This window comes from Hoplias malabaricus, chromosome 12 (genome assembly GCF_029633855.1).
Source record: "Hoplias malabaricus isolate fHopMal1 chromosome 12, fHopMal1.hap1, whole genome shotgun sequence".
In the NCBI taxonomy this organism is placed as follows: Eukaryota; Metazoa; Chordata; class Actinopteri; order Characiformes; family Erythrinidae; genus Hoplias; species Hoplias malabaricus.
In genome coordinates, this window is record NC_089811.1 from 2,872,626 (window position 1) to 2,887,507 (window position 14,882).

Here is a 14,882-nt window from a genome sequence, read left to right on the forward strand (position 1 = left end):
AACTGCAAACACAGGCTGAATCCCAAATCGCTCCCTACTCCCTACGTAGTGTATAAGACAAGTGTTGTGCATCTATACAGTGCTCTAAATTCTAGGCAGAGTTGCTCAGCTTATGGTTGAATGTACATTACCTTACATTCGGCTTAATATCCTGGTGTGTAGAAGCTGATGATTCGTTAAATACATAGTGCACTACGGAGGGAGTAGGGAGCATTTGAGATTCAGCTCAAGCAACATGTTCTCTGAATCTTCAGTCAGTGTGCTTGTGTTTTTAATTACACTACAGTAATTGCAGGCCCTGGGAAATGTACTCCAGATGTGTTATGAGCTAGTGTTCAGGCTTTTAACGCTGCATTTGTTTTAACATACTCAGCATTTCCGAGTGGAAGTGGAATCAGATACAGGTAAAAAATGTGGCTCTTCCCCTTCTATTTCACAGGGTTCTTTAGGATTTCCCAATGTTTTGCTTAATTCAGGTGACGGAGGTGTAATACTATTACAGCATATTATCAGGGTAATAAATGTGGCCAGAAGTTGCAGCGCCTGTTCCTTTAAATAATAATGACCCATTCGTTGTTTACCACAACCCTAGCTCACAGCATTATTTCTCTTTTATCTCTGCACTCGTTTTCTCACTGTTTATTCACTGCTCTTCTCTGTGCACATTGTGTTACGCTCCATTTAACCCCGTCTTTGAGCGTTCACATAAACCTGGGTCCAGCGCTGTGATTGGGGATGGTCAAATGTGGATGTAGGACAGCTATAAAGTCTCCAAACTCTAAGAAGCAGGACAGAGTGGCAGCCCATAAAAAGTGGACTCGATGGTCTTGTATCACAGTGTGTGAGTTGGTGGGCTCCTGATTCCCAAATGCACTGAAACAGTGATTTACTTTTCATAGTATATCCCCTCCTCACTAAAGCAGACCATGCTAAAGCCATCGAAAATGAAAGACGTGCTGACGTTTACCTGCTTATACACCAATAAAGTTCTCTTTTTCAATATCATACCTCACTCTTAAAGCAAGAGCACCAGTGCTATCTATCAACACGGACACATTTATGAAGGAGAAGTGGTTCTTGATGTTCTGCCAATAATTCATCGGTGATTTACTGCACCTGTAGCAGTGGCAAGGCAACTTTAAGTTTCCTCATGGCTCTTAATACAAAAAGGTGCTGTAATTGATACATTATGATAACTCATAGATCTGAGTTATGAGTACTTACATCCCTCAGCCATAAAATGACCTCCTTGTTTCTACACTCACTGTCCATCAGCTCCACTGACCACACAGGAACACGCTGTAGTTGTATACGTATGCGCTGTAGTCCATCTGTAGCTGTGTATACTTTGTAAGCAGCACTTTTGCCTGGTCGTCCATGGCCAGGATCCACACCGGACCGCCACAGAGCAGGTGGAATTTGGGGGGTAGGGCGTTTTGTGCAGAAGGGACCTGCTTACTCTTTAGTAGCTAGGTCAGTGTTTGACCGATGTAAAGACTGCTAAATTAAAGCCCATTGGACACACTGTCTTCAGTTATATCCTCTGCTAATTGTTCTGAATATTGATCAGCTGATTTCACTTGTTTCTCTTTCTTCTCTGTTCTTGTTTTCTCTGCATTTACTCAATGCTCTTATTTCTTCACTCGCATTGTGTTTTGCTCTGTTTGAACTCGCCTTTGCGCTTTCTTGTAAACGTGTGTCCAGGGCCGTGATCGAAGACACTTAGACAAGGAGACGGATCAATACTAAAGTGTCTGCACCACATATAAGAAGCAACGCAAAGTGAGAATGCAGTTACAGCAGTTACAGACAATAACCTAATGAATATAACCAAGATTTTCTGGAAAACTGTATCATGACCAGCACCAGAAATTCCCAGCTGAACCTCTGAGCTATACCTCCAGTATGACCGGCCCATCCTTAGCTCTTACATCCTCATTCACAGGCTAATCACTACCCTTTCAGCTACGTCATCTCACCACTGCTGACGGAGCTCATGCCTGACATTTGGCTGACATTTCTCCCGTGAAGCCCATACGTGCTGTTGATTTCCCACCTTCTTGGCTTCAGTTCATCTGCAAGCATTTCCCTGGAAAGGGTGAACTCTTGTGATGCCACAAACTCTGGCCTTATTCTTTGGAATGCCTCATTTAATGCTGAGGTTTATCTGGTTTGGAAGTGGAGTCTGATGCTTTCTTCCAAGCCTCAAGCCAAGAAATGATCAGTAGTGGCCAACGTGCATTGACCTACAACTGAGATTTCAAGACTGAGACTGACTGAGAAGAACAAGGCCTGAGAAGTCCACGTTGTTGATATTGAGCTCAGGTTCTCTGTCAGTTTGAACCAAACACCTTAAATTGTTAATAAGGGTTTCTTTCAGTGAAATCACCACTGATATCCTTTTTGATATCAGATATCTGTGTTGCATTGTGGGTTTTTTATGTATTTATTTATTTACAGTTTTTTCCCTAGGGAATATATATGGAATGTCAGGAAACGTTTTCCCTAAAAGGACATTAATTTGGGGATCTGGACTCCACCAGCTCATGCACCATGAAAACCACATTTTTGTGGCTGAAAACATGTAACAAAATGAGTTCTCCTGATTTTGTGCTGCTTGTAACATACAGAGACTTTAGAATTGCTCTGAGTTTGTCCATTCACGTGCTGAACCTGCGTTTACGTGAGAACGCAAAGACAAGGTTAAACGCAGCAAAAACAGACTCGACGAGGCAACACGAAGCCAACCGTTTTTATTAAAAAACTTCCGTCATTGAATCACACAGGAGGTCAAATAAGGTCAGGAGTGACACTCAGGTGTTCATTTATGGCAGAAAACACCAGGTCGTCACATTCACCACAGCCCAAGAAAACCACAGTTTTACTGCTAGAATGTCCCTGAATTCCCTGAGACCTGCAAGTGATGTGCTCCTTTTTGTGTCCATTTTCGTTCTCTTTGTATGTTCTGAAAAGCTCAACATGCTTTCAGATCCACAGCGTTGAGTAGTCTTCTCACAGTGGAATGAAGGAAACAACGGGGATTTGTTCACAGCTGAAATGAACTGGTGATAGGGTCACACCATGATAATAAATGATTAACGGCTGTGTGATTAAAGTAGAAATTTAAGAATGCTGGCTTCCTTTATTGGTAAACAAAAGTGACAGTAACATGATATAATTCCAGGACATAATGAAGCAGTGTAGCATCCAATATTTATAGAAATTATTATAGCAATTATTATTTTTTTATTCTCTTTTGGTGTGTAGGAGTATATATAATTCTACTTGTGATTATTTAAAATGCCAGAGATGCCAGTCGTTAATAATCTGCTGCACAGATTGTTTTGGAATGCAGTCATTTTGCTGCATGAGTATTCGTATTTCTACTATGGGTTTGTGCTGTTGTTATTTTCCTAAAGCATGTTCAGACAAGAAGAGTGTCCACTGTGCGTCAGTGTGACTTTCTAAGATTAAAATAACCCTTGTGGAGCCAGATGTTATTTCTGTTTGTTTGTCCTCGTGTCAGTGTTTTCCCCTGTAAGTAACTGTTTCTGTTTTTGTAGCAGGTGGAGTTCGGTTTTAAGAAAGAAAACAATTTATCCCATAAAGTCCTGTCATTTACTGTTTCCTGACAGTGCAGTTCCTGGATATTTGTGGACACATGCCAAACAACCACAGTGTCCTACTCATACAGACGTAGGGCTTATATTGCAAGTCATTTTTTTGTAATGTTGTGTACATGTGATATGAGCAGGAGCTCAGAGCTAGTGTCTGTGTGCGCTGTGGTAAAAGCTGTGCAGGTTTGTTTGAACTCCAGCTCAGGTCATTGTGGACATGTGCAGTGATTTTCAACCTTTACGTTTATAGCATTGAACAGATTCTCTTTTCCAAAGCAACAACAAAAGTGCTTCGTGTTCAGACAGAGGGTGTATCCTAGGTAGTGCAAACTCCCCTTGAGCTCAGAACAAGGACCAGTGCTGATACCTAGACAGCTAGTGGAAGTTCATACCACCATCTGGGTGTCAGGACTGAAAAGAGTCTTGACATTAGTTTCCCATGTGTATTGAGGGATGGCTGGTCAAATCCAGCTGTATTTGAAGCTCTAAGGGCTCAAGGTGCAGCCCAGCTCTTGAACATTGCTTTTAGGAAAGGAGGGGCTGGTCCATTCTTGGCTTTGTAGGCAAGCATTAGAGTTTTAAACCTGATGCGGGCAGCTACAGGGAGCCGGTGTAGAGAGTGCAGCATTGGAGTGACGTGGGTGAATTTTCGGAGGATTGAAGACAAGCCGTGCAGCTGCATTCTGGATCCGATGAAGTGGCCTGAAGGCCCACAGAGGAAGTACAAAACTGTATCTGGTGTTCATTCCTATTAGGGATGGGTGATAATAGGCGACAAAACACTTCATTTCAAGTACATACTTTTGCAAAAAAATGAATGTTCACTTTTATATTCTAATGCAAATGTAAGTTTCAAACGTACCATACAAAAATAATCTGTGAATATTCATTTATTTTGTAAATAAGTACTTTACCAAGATTCTGATTTTGTGTAAAATCAATAATAATCTGCCACAAAACTAAGTGTAAAGAAAAGCTTCACAGTAAATAACAAAACAAATACAGAACAGTCATTCAGCTGAGTGAATGTAGTCTGTCTGTTGTTGTAGAGATCAATGTAGCTGTGCATGGTTTGCTGCTTGGTATATATTTATAGTGTGTTGATATTTTGTGGGCGGCACGGTGGCACAGCAGGTAGTGTCGCAGTCACACAGCTCCAGGGGCCTGGAGGTTGTGGGTTCGATTCCCGCTCCGGGTGACTGTCTGTGAGGAGTGTAGTGTGTTCTCCCTGTGTCTGCGTGGGTTTCCTCCGGGTGACTGTCTGTTAGGAGTGTAGTGTGTTCTCCCTGTGTCTGCGTGGGTTTCTTCCGGGTGACTGTCTGTGAGGAGTGTGGTGTGTTCTCCCTGTGTCTGCATGGGTTTCCTCCAGGTGACTGTCTGTGAGGATTGTGGTGTGTTCTCCCTGTGTCTGCGTGGGTTTCCTCCGAGTGACTGTCTGTGAGGAGTGTGGTGTGTTCTCCCTGTGTCTGCGTGGGTTTCCTCCGGGTGACTGTGAGGAGTGTCGCAGTCACACAGCTCCAGGGGCCTGGAGGTTGTGGGTTCGATTCCCGCTCCGGGTGACTGTCTGTGAGGAGTTTAGTGTGTTTTCCCTGTGTCTGCGTGGGTTTCCTCCGGGTGACTGTCTGTGAGGAGTGTGGTGTGTTCTCCCTGTGTCTGCATGGGTTTCCTCCGGGTGACTGTCTGGGGTTTCCTCCGGGTGACTGTCTGTGAGGAGTGTGGTGTGTTCTCCCTGTGTCTGTGTGGGTTTCCTCCGGGTGACTGTCTGTGAGGAGTGTGGTGTGTTCTCCCTGTGTCTGCGTGGGTTTCCTCCGGGTGACCGTTTGTGAGAAGTGCGGTGTGTTCTCACTGTGTCTGCGTGGGTTTCCTCCGACTGTCTGTAAGGAGTTGGTGTGTTCTCTCTGTGTCTGCATGGGTTTCCTCCGGGTGACTGTCTGTGAGAAGTTGGTGTGTTAGTTGGTATTCTCTCTAGAGAGAGTATATAGTGAAATAGTAAAAAGACAGTGTCGGGACTTATCTTGCAGCACTGAACAGGTGGGGAGTACAAAATTATCATCCTGGAAGGTCAGGGTCCAACAAGGTTTGCTTGATAATTTGCTGAATTTCGCAATTTGGGCAGTAAAATAACCCAACTGTTCAGGACACTGTCCAGCCGGGACTGTGGAGTCACAGAGCTGTCTTATTTAGTCCTGGAGAACTTCACTATGGCTTCTATAGTCACAGCAGCATTTATTTAGCTGGGTTTTAGCGAATGTGACAGAGCTGTTATTTTTAATCTGAAGTTACCAGGCAGGACCTCATTAATCAGACCATTGAAAGCGTTTTTTCCCACTTTAGAGCTGCAACAAAAGAGGAAAATCACTTAATAGCATGGCATCTAAATGAAAAGCTGTATATCTGCTGTACAATGCATTCAGAATTCTAACGTTCTAGACGTATGTCCAATAAAATATTCTTTCACTTGTGCTAATACATTTGTTCCAGGGGCATTAGCTTGCATGAAAAGCTTTGTTCTAGAGGGCAGAGAACAGGGATGGAAAACGTGTGGCAGGAAGAAATAAAATAGTTTTAATTAATGCTTGGCTTATTCTTAAGGATAAGATTATAATTCAAATAGAAAATGCTGTCTTTTTAAAAACTGGTAAGACTTCTTGTTCTTATGACAACGGAGGATGAGTCTTCAAACGGCCTCTGAACTAAAGGCTAAGGAGTTTCCATCAGGTGAATCAATAACTATGTGGACGGTGATGGGAGGGAAAGCCATCACTGTGTGTGCAGTGTAGATGTGGTAAGAGAATCGTTTCATCTTGTTTACGTGGTTTTTCGCACTATATTGCATCTTGTTTTCTTCTGGTGGCGAGGCAATAGGCTCTGTCTGCTCAGAGTAAGTGACGGATGAATCTGTTTCAGACAGAGTGTGAGTAATTGGTCATTTCCTGATAGGTCAAGTTAGTGAGAAAAATGGTCTGTGGAAAAAGTGCTGAGGAAAAATGGTACGTCGCTGTTCTTTTTGACTCTCAGCCGCAGCTTGTCTTCCACAGATGACAGTTAATTGTTTAGATGTGTGACTTATACGTAGGGAAGGATACGTTAATAAATATATACATTTTATACAGTTATATGGTGCATAATTATGTGATATAAAAATGCACTAACATTAACTGTAGGCCAAAACCCAGACACGAATTTGCACTTTGTGTTTCTACAATCGCAACCTGCAGACCACCACAGAGCAGGTATGATGTGAGTGGTTGATCCACCACAATGGTGTGTTAGTGTGTGTTGTGCTGGTGCAAGTGGATCAGACACAGCAGTAATGCTAGAGTTTTTAAAACAAAAAGTATTAAGCCGACAGCGTCCTGTGTCACTGATGAAGGACTAGAGGACGAGCGACACACACTGTGCAGCGACAGATGAGCTACGGTCTCTGACTCTACATCTACAAGGTGGACCAACGAGGGAGGAGTGTCTCACAGAGTGGACACAGGGTTTAAAAACTCCACCAACATAAATTGGCTCCGGAACAAGAAAAGTGTGTTCCCAGCTGGAACCAAAGAATTGCTGGTTCTTCATCACAGACGTGACGTTTGTGATGAGGTCACGATGAGATAACGAAGCTCCAGAAAGAGCTCAGAGCCTCAAATCCATTGTCTCAACGATTTGAAATGGCGGGAAGAAGCTGTAAGAGGAAGAAGAAATTGATTCGTTGAGTAGTCTCCAGAACAACACGGGAGTTCAGCAGTGTTTCTGAAGGTCACTGGGGAAGTTTGGGGCTCATTAAAAGGAATTTAGAGGTAGGAGTGTGTAACAGTGTGAGAACATAGTGTTTAAACTGAGAACACAGTGTCAAGGACATTTTTCATCAAACGGAAGTTGGCTAATTACACAATTCACAATTCCACCTTAAATGGGTGCACAGTGACTTTCGGAAACATGTTTTTCATTCACACAAACACCGATGTTTAACTGTTACACTCCCTGTTGATTCCTAGTAAAACCCTTGATGTCAGAGGAAATGTTTTATGAGGGAGTTCACAGACTTTGGTTATACAGTCTTTTTTCTCCCAAATGGGATTAAGTGAAGATGTTCTACAGGAGCAGAGAAAGCAGTGCTGGTTCTTTAATGGACTTCTTTGTTCAAATCCATCGCAGCTCGTTCCACTTTGTCTGCTGAGGATCTGAACTTTCTGATGCTTGTTCTTATTGTTTCAGGTTAAAGCAGCACATTCCTGGGCCTCGGAGCTGAGATCCAGTGTTTTCCAGCATGAGTCGAGCGTTTAACCGGAAAAAAGGTGAGGTCTGCTCTCTTTGCCCTCGTTCTCCACATTTTCTCTGTCAGCACAGCTTCAGGCATCGAGGAGTCGCTAACGAGCAACAGCAGACAAATAAAACCTCTACAGACCAGCTCAGAAATATGAGTCATGACATCTCTCTCTCTCAGTCATTCTGTCAATGTACGAAATGCCCACTAGTTATCAGGGGCCCCTAGTCTTCTGTTTGGGTTGAACACTTGTTCAGGGTCACGATGGGTCCAGAGCGTACCCGGAATAATTAGGCGCAAGGCGGGAACACACCCTAGAGGGGGCGCCAGTCCTTCACAGGGCAACACACACACTCACACATTCACTCACACACTCACACCTACAGACACTTTTGAGTCAGCAATCCATCTACCAACGTGTGTTTTGGAGCATGGGAGGAAACCGGAGCACCCGGAGGAAACCCACGCAGACACAGAGAGGACACACCACACACCTCACAGACAGTCACCCGGAGGAAACCCACGCAGACACAGGGAGAACACACCACACTCCTCACAGACAGTCACCCAGAGGAAACCCACACAGACACAGGGAGAACACACCACACTCCTCACAGTCACCCGGAGGAAACCCACACAGACACAGAGAGAACACACCACACACCTCACAGACCGTCACCCGGAGGAAACCCACGCAGACACAGAGAAAACGCACCACACTCCTCACAGACAGTCACCCGGAGGAAACCCACACAGACACAGAGAGAACACACCACACTCCTCACAGACAGTCACCCGGAGGAAACCCACACAGACACAGAGAGAACACACCACACTCCTCACAGACAGTCACCCGGAGGAAACCCACACAGACACAGAGAGAACACACCACACTCCTCACAGACAGTCACCCGGAGGAAACCCACGCAGACACAGAGAAAATGCACCACACTCCTCACAGACAGTCACCCGGAGGAAACCCACGCAGACACAGAGAAAACGCACCACACTCCTCACAGACAGTCACCCGGAGGAAACCCACACAGACACAGAGAGAACACACCACACACCTCACAGACCGTCACCCGGAGGAAACCCACGCAGACACAGAGAAAACGCACCACACTCCTCACAGACAGTCACCCGGAGGAAACCCACACAGACACAGAGAGAACACACCACACACCTCACAGACCGTCACCCGGAGGAAACCCACGCAGACACAGAGAAAACGCACCACACTCCTCACAGACAGTCACCCGGAGCGGGACTCGAACCCACAACCTCCAGGTTGTGCTACCCTAAGACTTATTTAGATATAATGAAATATTAATAATTCAGAGTATAACATACCTATATAAAGCGCAACATACATTTATTTTCCCCTCAAACTTCAAAGAAAACCCAAAAAACCTCATCAGCAGCACACACAAGAACCACTGTCCTTGAGGCAGGCACTGTGTTTGTGTTAACAGTAAAACAGCTGTGCCATCCCAGCTTTTCCAGGAGAGTTACAGCAGGTCAGCGTAAGAAACATTGTTGCTGTTTTCTCCAGCATAGCAACCCAATATTAGGAGTGAGATAACTGACCAATTCAATACAGCGCCACCCTGTGACAGACCAGTGCTGCTGCGCTAGTTAGTTAAGAACAACTCCATTTTGAGGGCAAAACAGGCTTAACAGACTTACTGCTTATTCATTCTTGTTTCTATCATTAGTTAATGATTAATTGTGGCATTACTTAATCACTTAGTAATGCTTATTACTGTCTTATCACTTAATACTGCTTAAGGTCTGTTAATTAATATACCCTTATTATAAAGTGTTACCATCATTTCATAACCTCAGTATCTTGTGCAAACTTACGAAAAGATCTTAGGGGCTCCATACTTTGGTCTTCCTCTTTCTGTGTGTGTGTGTGTGTGTGTGTGTGTGTGTGTGTGTGTGTGTGTGTGTGTGTGTGTGTGTGTGTGTGTCTTTCTCTCTCTCCCCTCAGCACTATTTTATTCTCATTTGTCAGTGGCAAGGATCAGGCCAGGCTCTGTGTCCAGTTCAACATTTATTTGAAATGAATTGATTCATTCATTTGGCTGTTAATTCATTTATATCCAAGGCAGACTTACTATATTCTGCATCGGTTGTTTGTGTCCTCCTCTAAATGAACAGATGGCTTCTTGATGTGATCCAGTGCTGAAACCCAAAGGGTCTCTGTAGGAGCTGATCATGTGAGTTTCTTTAGCCGTGTTTGAGTTACACTGATTTGATCAGAAAACCCAGCTCTAGGTGAATAGGAATGTGAGGATGGCGTGGACTGTAAAAACTGTGTTGATAACGATGACTTCTGCTACCTGTAGCTTCATAGCTCCAGGTCAGAAACATGGTTTGGCTGATCGACTACGTTTGAGGCGAAAGGGAGTTTCAGTATTGGACTTTCACTTTAAACCTGACACAGCAAAGCATTCAGAGCTGAAGGATGTTTGTGCTCCGTGCCTCTTGCCGATGTCTCCGCTGTCTCAATTGTTCACACACTGGCTCTCACACACACACACACACGCCACACACATGCTCTAAAACCCAGAGCACTGCTGCTGCTTTGTGGACAACTACAAAAGCACATTCAGACATCTGGCCTGAAAATAAAAGCCCTGAACCCTTTCACTCTCTGACAAAGGTCCATCCACAGCTTTCATGAGAACATCAGATGTGACATTTACCAAAGAGGAACTCTGATCATTTAGTGAGCATGCATTCATTACCGCTGGCGGCATGCGGAGGGATAATGAGGGCAGCGCATAACGACAGTGAGTCTGGAGTCAGTTTGGCGATGTGCTCATGTTTCACCTGCACACAGATCGTATGCCCAGTCATCTCAGGGCATTTCATTACCACAGACGGTCAATACCGCGCCCAGCAGCCAAATAAATCTCAGAGCAGCTGACCGGCAGAGCTCCATGAAGAAGATTTGCACCGTGTTTATGCAGAACATCTAATGACTCTTGATCAGGAATGTTCATATCAGCATTTCTATAGACCACCACCATGTTTGTGTGTGGTTTTGCTACTTTGCCATTCGTTAACATGTATTTTAATAGATTTTTGCTGTATGACATATAGACATGAGTCTAAAGCACAGAACATAAAGGTGGCTTACTGTAGAGATCATAATTACTTCATTAATTAGTCATTCATTCATTATCTGTAACCCTTATCCAGTTCAGGGTCGCGGTGGGTCCAGAGCCTACCTGGAATCATTGGGCACAAGGCGGGAACACACCCTGGAGGGGGCGCCAGTCCTCCACACACTCAATATTTACCATATTTTATTTCAACATATAAAACAATAAAAAAGACTATGATCAAAATTAGAGAACTGTGATCACTGAAGCAGAAGAGACACCTAAACATCATTGATAATGATCACAGCTTTTAAAAATGAGTGTCACGTTCTCATCCTGTCATGTCTGTTTTCCTTGCCATGTGCTCTCTCTGCACACGGCTCTGTCTGTTATTGTCCTTGTCTCCGCCCATGTCCCGCCTTTGTTCCACCTCCTTGTCCTTAACCCTCGTTATCTGTTTCAGGTGTGTCTCGCTTGTTCATGTATTTACGTTCCCTTGTGTCACTTCCTTTGATCGGTCATTTGTTTTGTTTTGTGTTATTTCATTCCAAGTCGTGTTCTATATTCCTAGTCAGTTGTTCCTTGTTTTCGTTTCCTCATTTCATGTTGTTGTTTCGAGTCCTTTCATTTATTCAGTCATCGTGTTTGCCCTCAAGTTCGTTTGTGTTTGTTTTGTTCTTTCGTTAATAAAATCACTGTGTTTTAGCGTTTGCGTCCGCCTTCGTCAGTCCGCCATTCGTGAATCGTGACAATGAGTAGAGAATGAAGAGGATCTTGATTTGAACATATAGAACATCTGAACTTACACCACATCACCAACGTCTCAAACTTTTGTGGTGTGATTGTCTTTCTCACACTCTGGTAACTTCATTGAGTTTCTTAGACATAACTTTATTCATGATCTTTATTAATGATCTTCCACAGGCTCTCGTTCATTATTTGAATGTGAGCATATTCAAGAGTGTTTTTCCTGTCTCGCAGTGTGACTAGGGACATGTTAGACTTTTAAACTGGGATAAGCAGTGACCTAAACTTTGGGAAAACGTAAATTGTTCTCTATTTTTTATCTAATTTTGACAACAAAACCATTTACACCAGTGGCGGATGCTGGTCTTTCAAGGAGGGAAAGCTCAATTTCGGCCTACATCATAAAATGTGTCGGTTTATTTATACGTAAATTCTACCCTCCGTTCCTTTTTAAGAAAATGATCTGTGACCCTGTCGTACCAACAAGGCGTCTTTTCCAGGGACTTGACTAGTGTCCTTTCAATGGCCAGCAGAGCTAGGCTGCTTAAACGGCCTTGGCCCATGTGAAGTGTGTCCGCCTGTGCTCCCACGGATCTCTACACCAAAGGATCGCTGATTCGCTCATTTCGCTGTCAATTAAAAAGGGATTCAGCCTCAGACAGATCATCCAATCATCATGCAGAAGCTGAGCGTCCGGGCCAGCCGAGGCCGGCCCACTGCCCCATAGACCCCCAGAGACGCTGAGCGTCCGATGGGTGGGACAAAGCCCAGCATTTATCCAATGACTCGTCTCGTTTCTCTGCACTTCGCTGCTTCGCTATTGAACTCTGTTTAAAGCACTGTGAAGCTGTGGGAATGATTGAGAGGAAAGCCGCGTCTTTACCAGTGATAAGAAGCTGATTCTGAACAAAAGTTGAGTGCGTTGTAGTGGATATTTATTCAATGACATGTACACACAACAGTATATATTTGATCACTTATTTTTTGACATTTTAGGGGAAGCTGACCTTCCCTTGCAGTCTTAGAACAATCGCCACTGGTTCACAGGTATAGTATTGGCCCAAATTCTGGAAAATTCCTGCTATTGGCTTTGGGCATTGATGACATTAGGCTCATCCCATTACATCCCATGCACTTCTATAGAGATACACACTTTGTAGGGACATTTGTGTGTAGTTTCCTTAAGTAATTCAAACAAATAACTGTAAGGAAATCTATCATTGTTTGAATATAAGGTGTACCTTCCTTCCAGAATATGTAGAAGTAAATGACTCCTTGGGAAATGTCCCAGTGTCTCTGAGATGTAATCTTCCAGAGTTAATTTCCTTTTGGGACTGTTCTGGCATTAAACAAGTAACAGTTGTGGTATGGGACTGGATGTTTTGACAATGTTTGCTTACAGAGAAAGCAATTATGATGTGCTTTATTTTATTACCTCATTAGCTCTATTGTAATACATGCTTTTACACCCAACTGTTCCACTGTAGTGAGCCACACTGAAGCTGCCCGAAGTTCTAAAGCAGCGTCGTATGTTTGCTCCATACATCTAAATGCAGTCTATCATAGGACAACATGAACATTAGGAATGGGGGCTGTGAATTTAGCAAAGCTATAGCAGTAGAGTGAGCAGCAAAGAGGACCACAATTAACAACGCAATTTATCTGTTTCACTGCCAAACTGAGCGGGAGTTTAGAGCTTATTGAGTAATAGAAGCAACGTCTCTCTCTCTCTCTCTCTCTCTCTCTCTCTCTTTCTTTCTTTCTTTCCACACAGCAAATATTATTTCTCCATCACATTCCTGCACATTCTTAAAATGAGACATATGAAGCAGGAAATGAGCAACATCCTCATTTTGGTTCAAGTATTTCAAAGTTTGAAGTTCCCTCTTTTGTCTAAAAGAAACTCCAGATGCCTCTACCGAGAGAGAGAGAGAGAGAGAGAGAGAGAGAGAGAGAGAGAGTGACAGAGAGAGAGAGAGAGATAGATAGAGAGAGAGAGAAAGAGAGAGAGAGAGCCATACCAGCTTTTGTAAATACTGGTTTCAAGCATGCAAACCAACTGGAGAGAAGCAAATGGTGAAGAAATAGCTTCTGAGTTTTATTAACTTATCAACTGACATATTTTTAGTGCATTCATGAACATCACATTTAAAGGAACATGAACCCCTTTCACCAACATTTTGCAACCTCTCAGAGTACACTTTCAAAAAGTGTTGGAAACCATTTATCCCTTTATTTATTTTGACCCCTTTCCTATATTTTCAAGTGTAATCTTGCCCCTTGGAATGTAGTTACAAAGTGTAGTCTTTAAAATCATCTCCTATGAAATGGGACAACGCTGCAAGAGCCTGATACATCATCAGCAGGTCGCTCCGTCTGAAGTGTGCCTCTGAAAAACCTCCACTCGAAGTAGACTTGAAAACATGAAGCCTTAGCACTTCACCCTACTCCTCTATCCCAACATGAAACGATCCACAGTAATCTGAGGCAAAGTGGAGAGGTAGGAGCTGTGTGTAAAAAGCAACTCACCCAAAAGCAGCCATTTTAGTCTGAAAGGTGGAGGGGGCATGTGGGGATCATAAATTACGTCAATGGCAATGTGACTTTGAGATTTTAAAATGGCTGTCTGTAATAACACTATAGAATAATAACACTATATAAAGGGCCATGCCCTGTCTCATAGGCCCTGATTACATCAAAATAAGGGTTGATTTTAATGTCCTTTTTTTTCTCTGTGTGATCTCTCTGAAAGGGCTGACCAGGTTTAGTTGTTGTATGTTAGAGGCTGAACCTGCAGTGGGTGGGGGATGAGTGGTGATGGTGGTGGTGGGAGGCAGTCAAACTGTTTGTCTGATCACAAAGGGATAATTGGACTCGAATTCTCTGGAAAACTGTGCAAGAGCTGCACTTCCAATTACCAGACACAGAACATTAAACAGCCACAGTGCCTGTGATTTAGAGCATAATAAAAGCCGCTTTAGACCCAACAGAGCCGAAATAAAGATGGCCTTATGCCCTCAGATGTTCCACACAAAGCCTTAAAGTAATGGGTTTGTGTATTCTGTAATAATTTGTGTTTCCTGCCTTTATAGTGAATTATTGATTTTTTGAGTGAAGGAATGAAGAAGAGTGTAATTAGTGACT

The 14,882-nt window shown here is 43.5% G+C and overlaps 1 protein-coding gene across 5 annotated transcripts in view; it reads left to right on the forward strand.

The window, feature by feature from the left end:
• gulp1a (GULP PTB domain containing engulfment adaptor 1a) overlaps positions 1-14,882 on the forward strand; it is a 135,319-nt gene that overhangs the window by 83,283 nt on the left and 37,154 nt on the right. For all 5 annotated transcript variants that reach the window (XM_066686404.1, XM_066686401.1, XM_066686405.1 and 2 more), the window contains one exon: positions 7,827-7,906. In XM_066686404.1, the coding sequence (XP_066542501.1) occupies positions 7,879-7,906 (28 nt within the window). In that variant the 5' untranslated portion in view covers positions 7,827-7,878. The remainder of the gene's footprint in view (positions 1-7,826; positions 7,907-14,882) is intronic.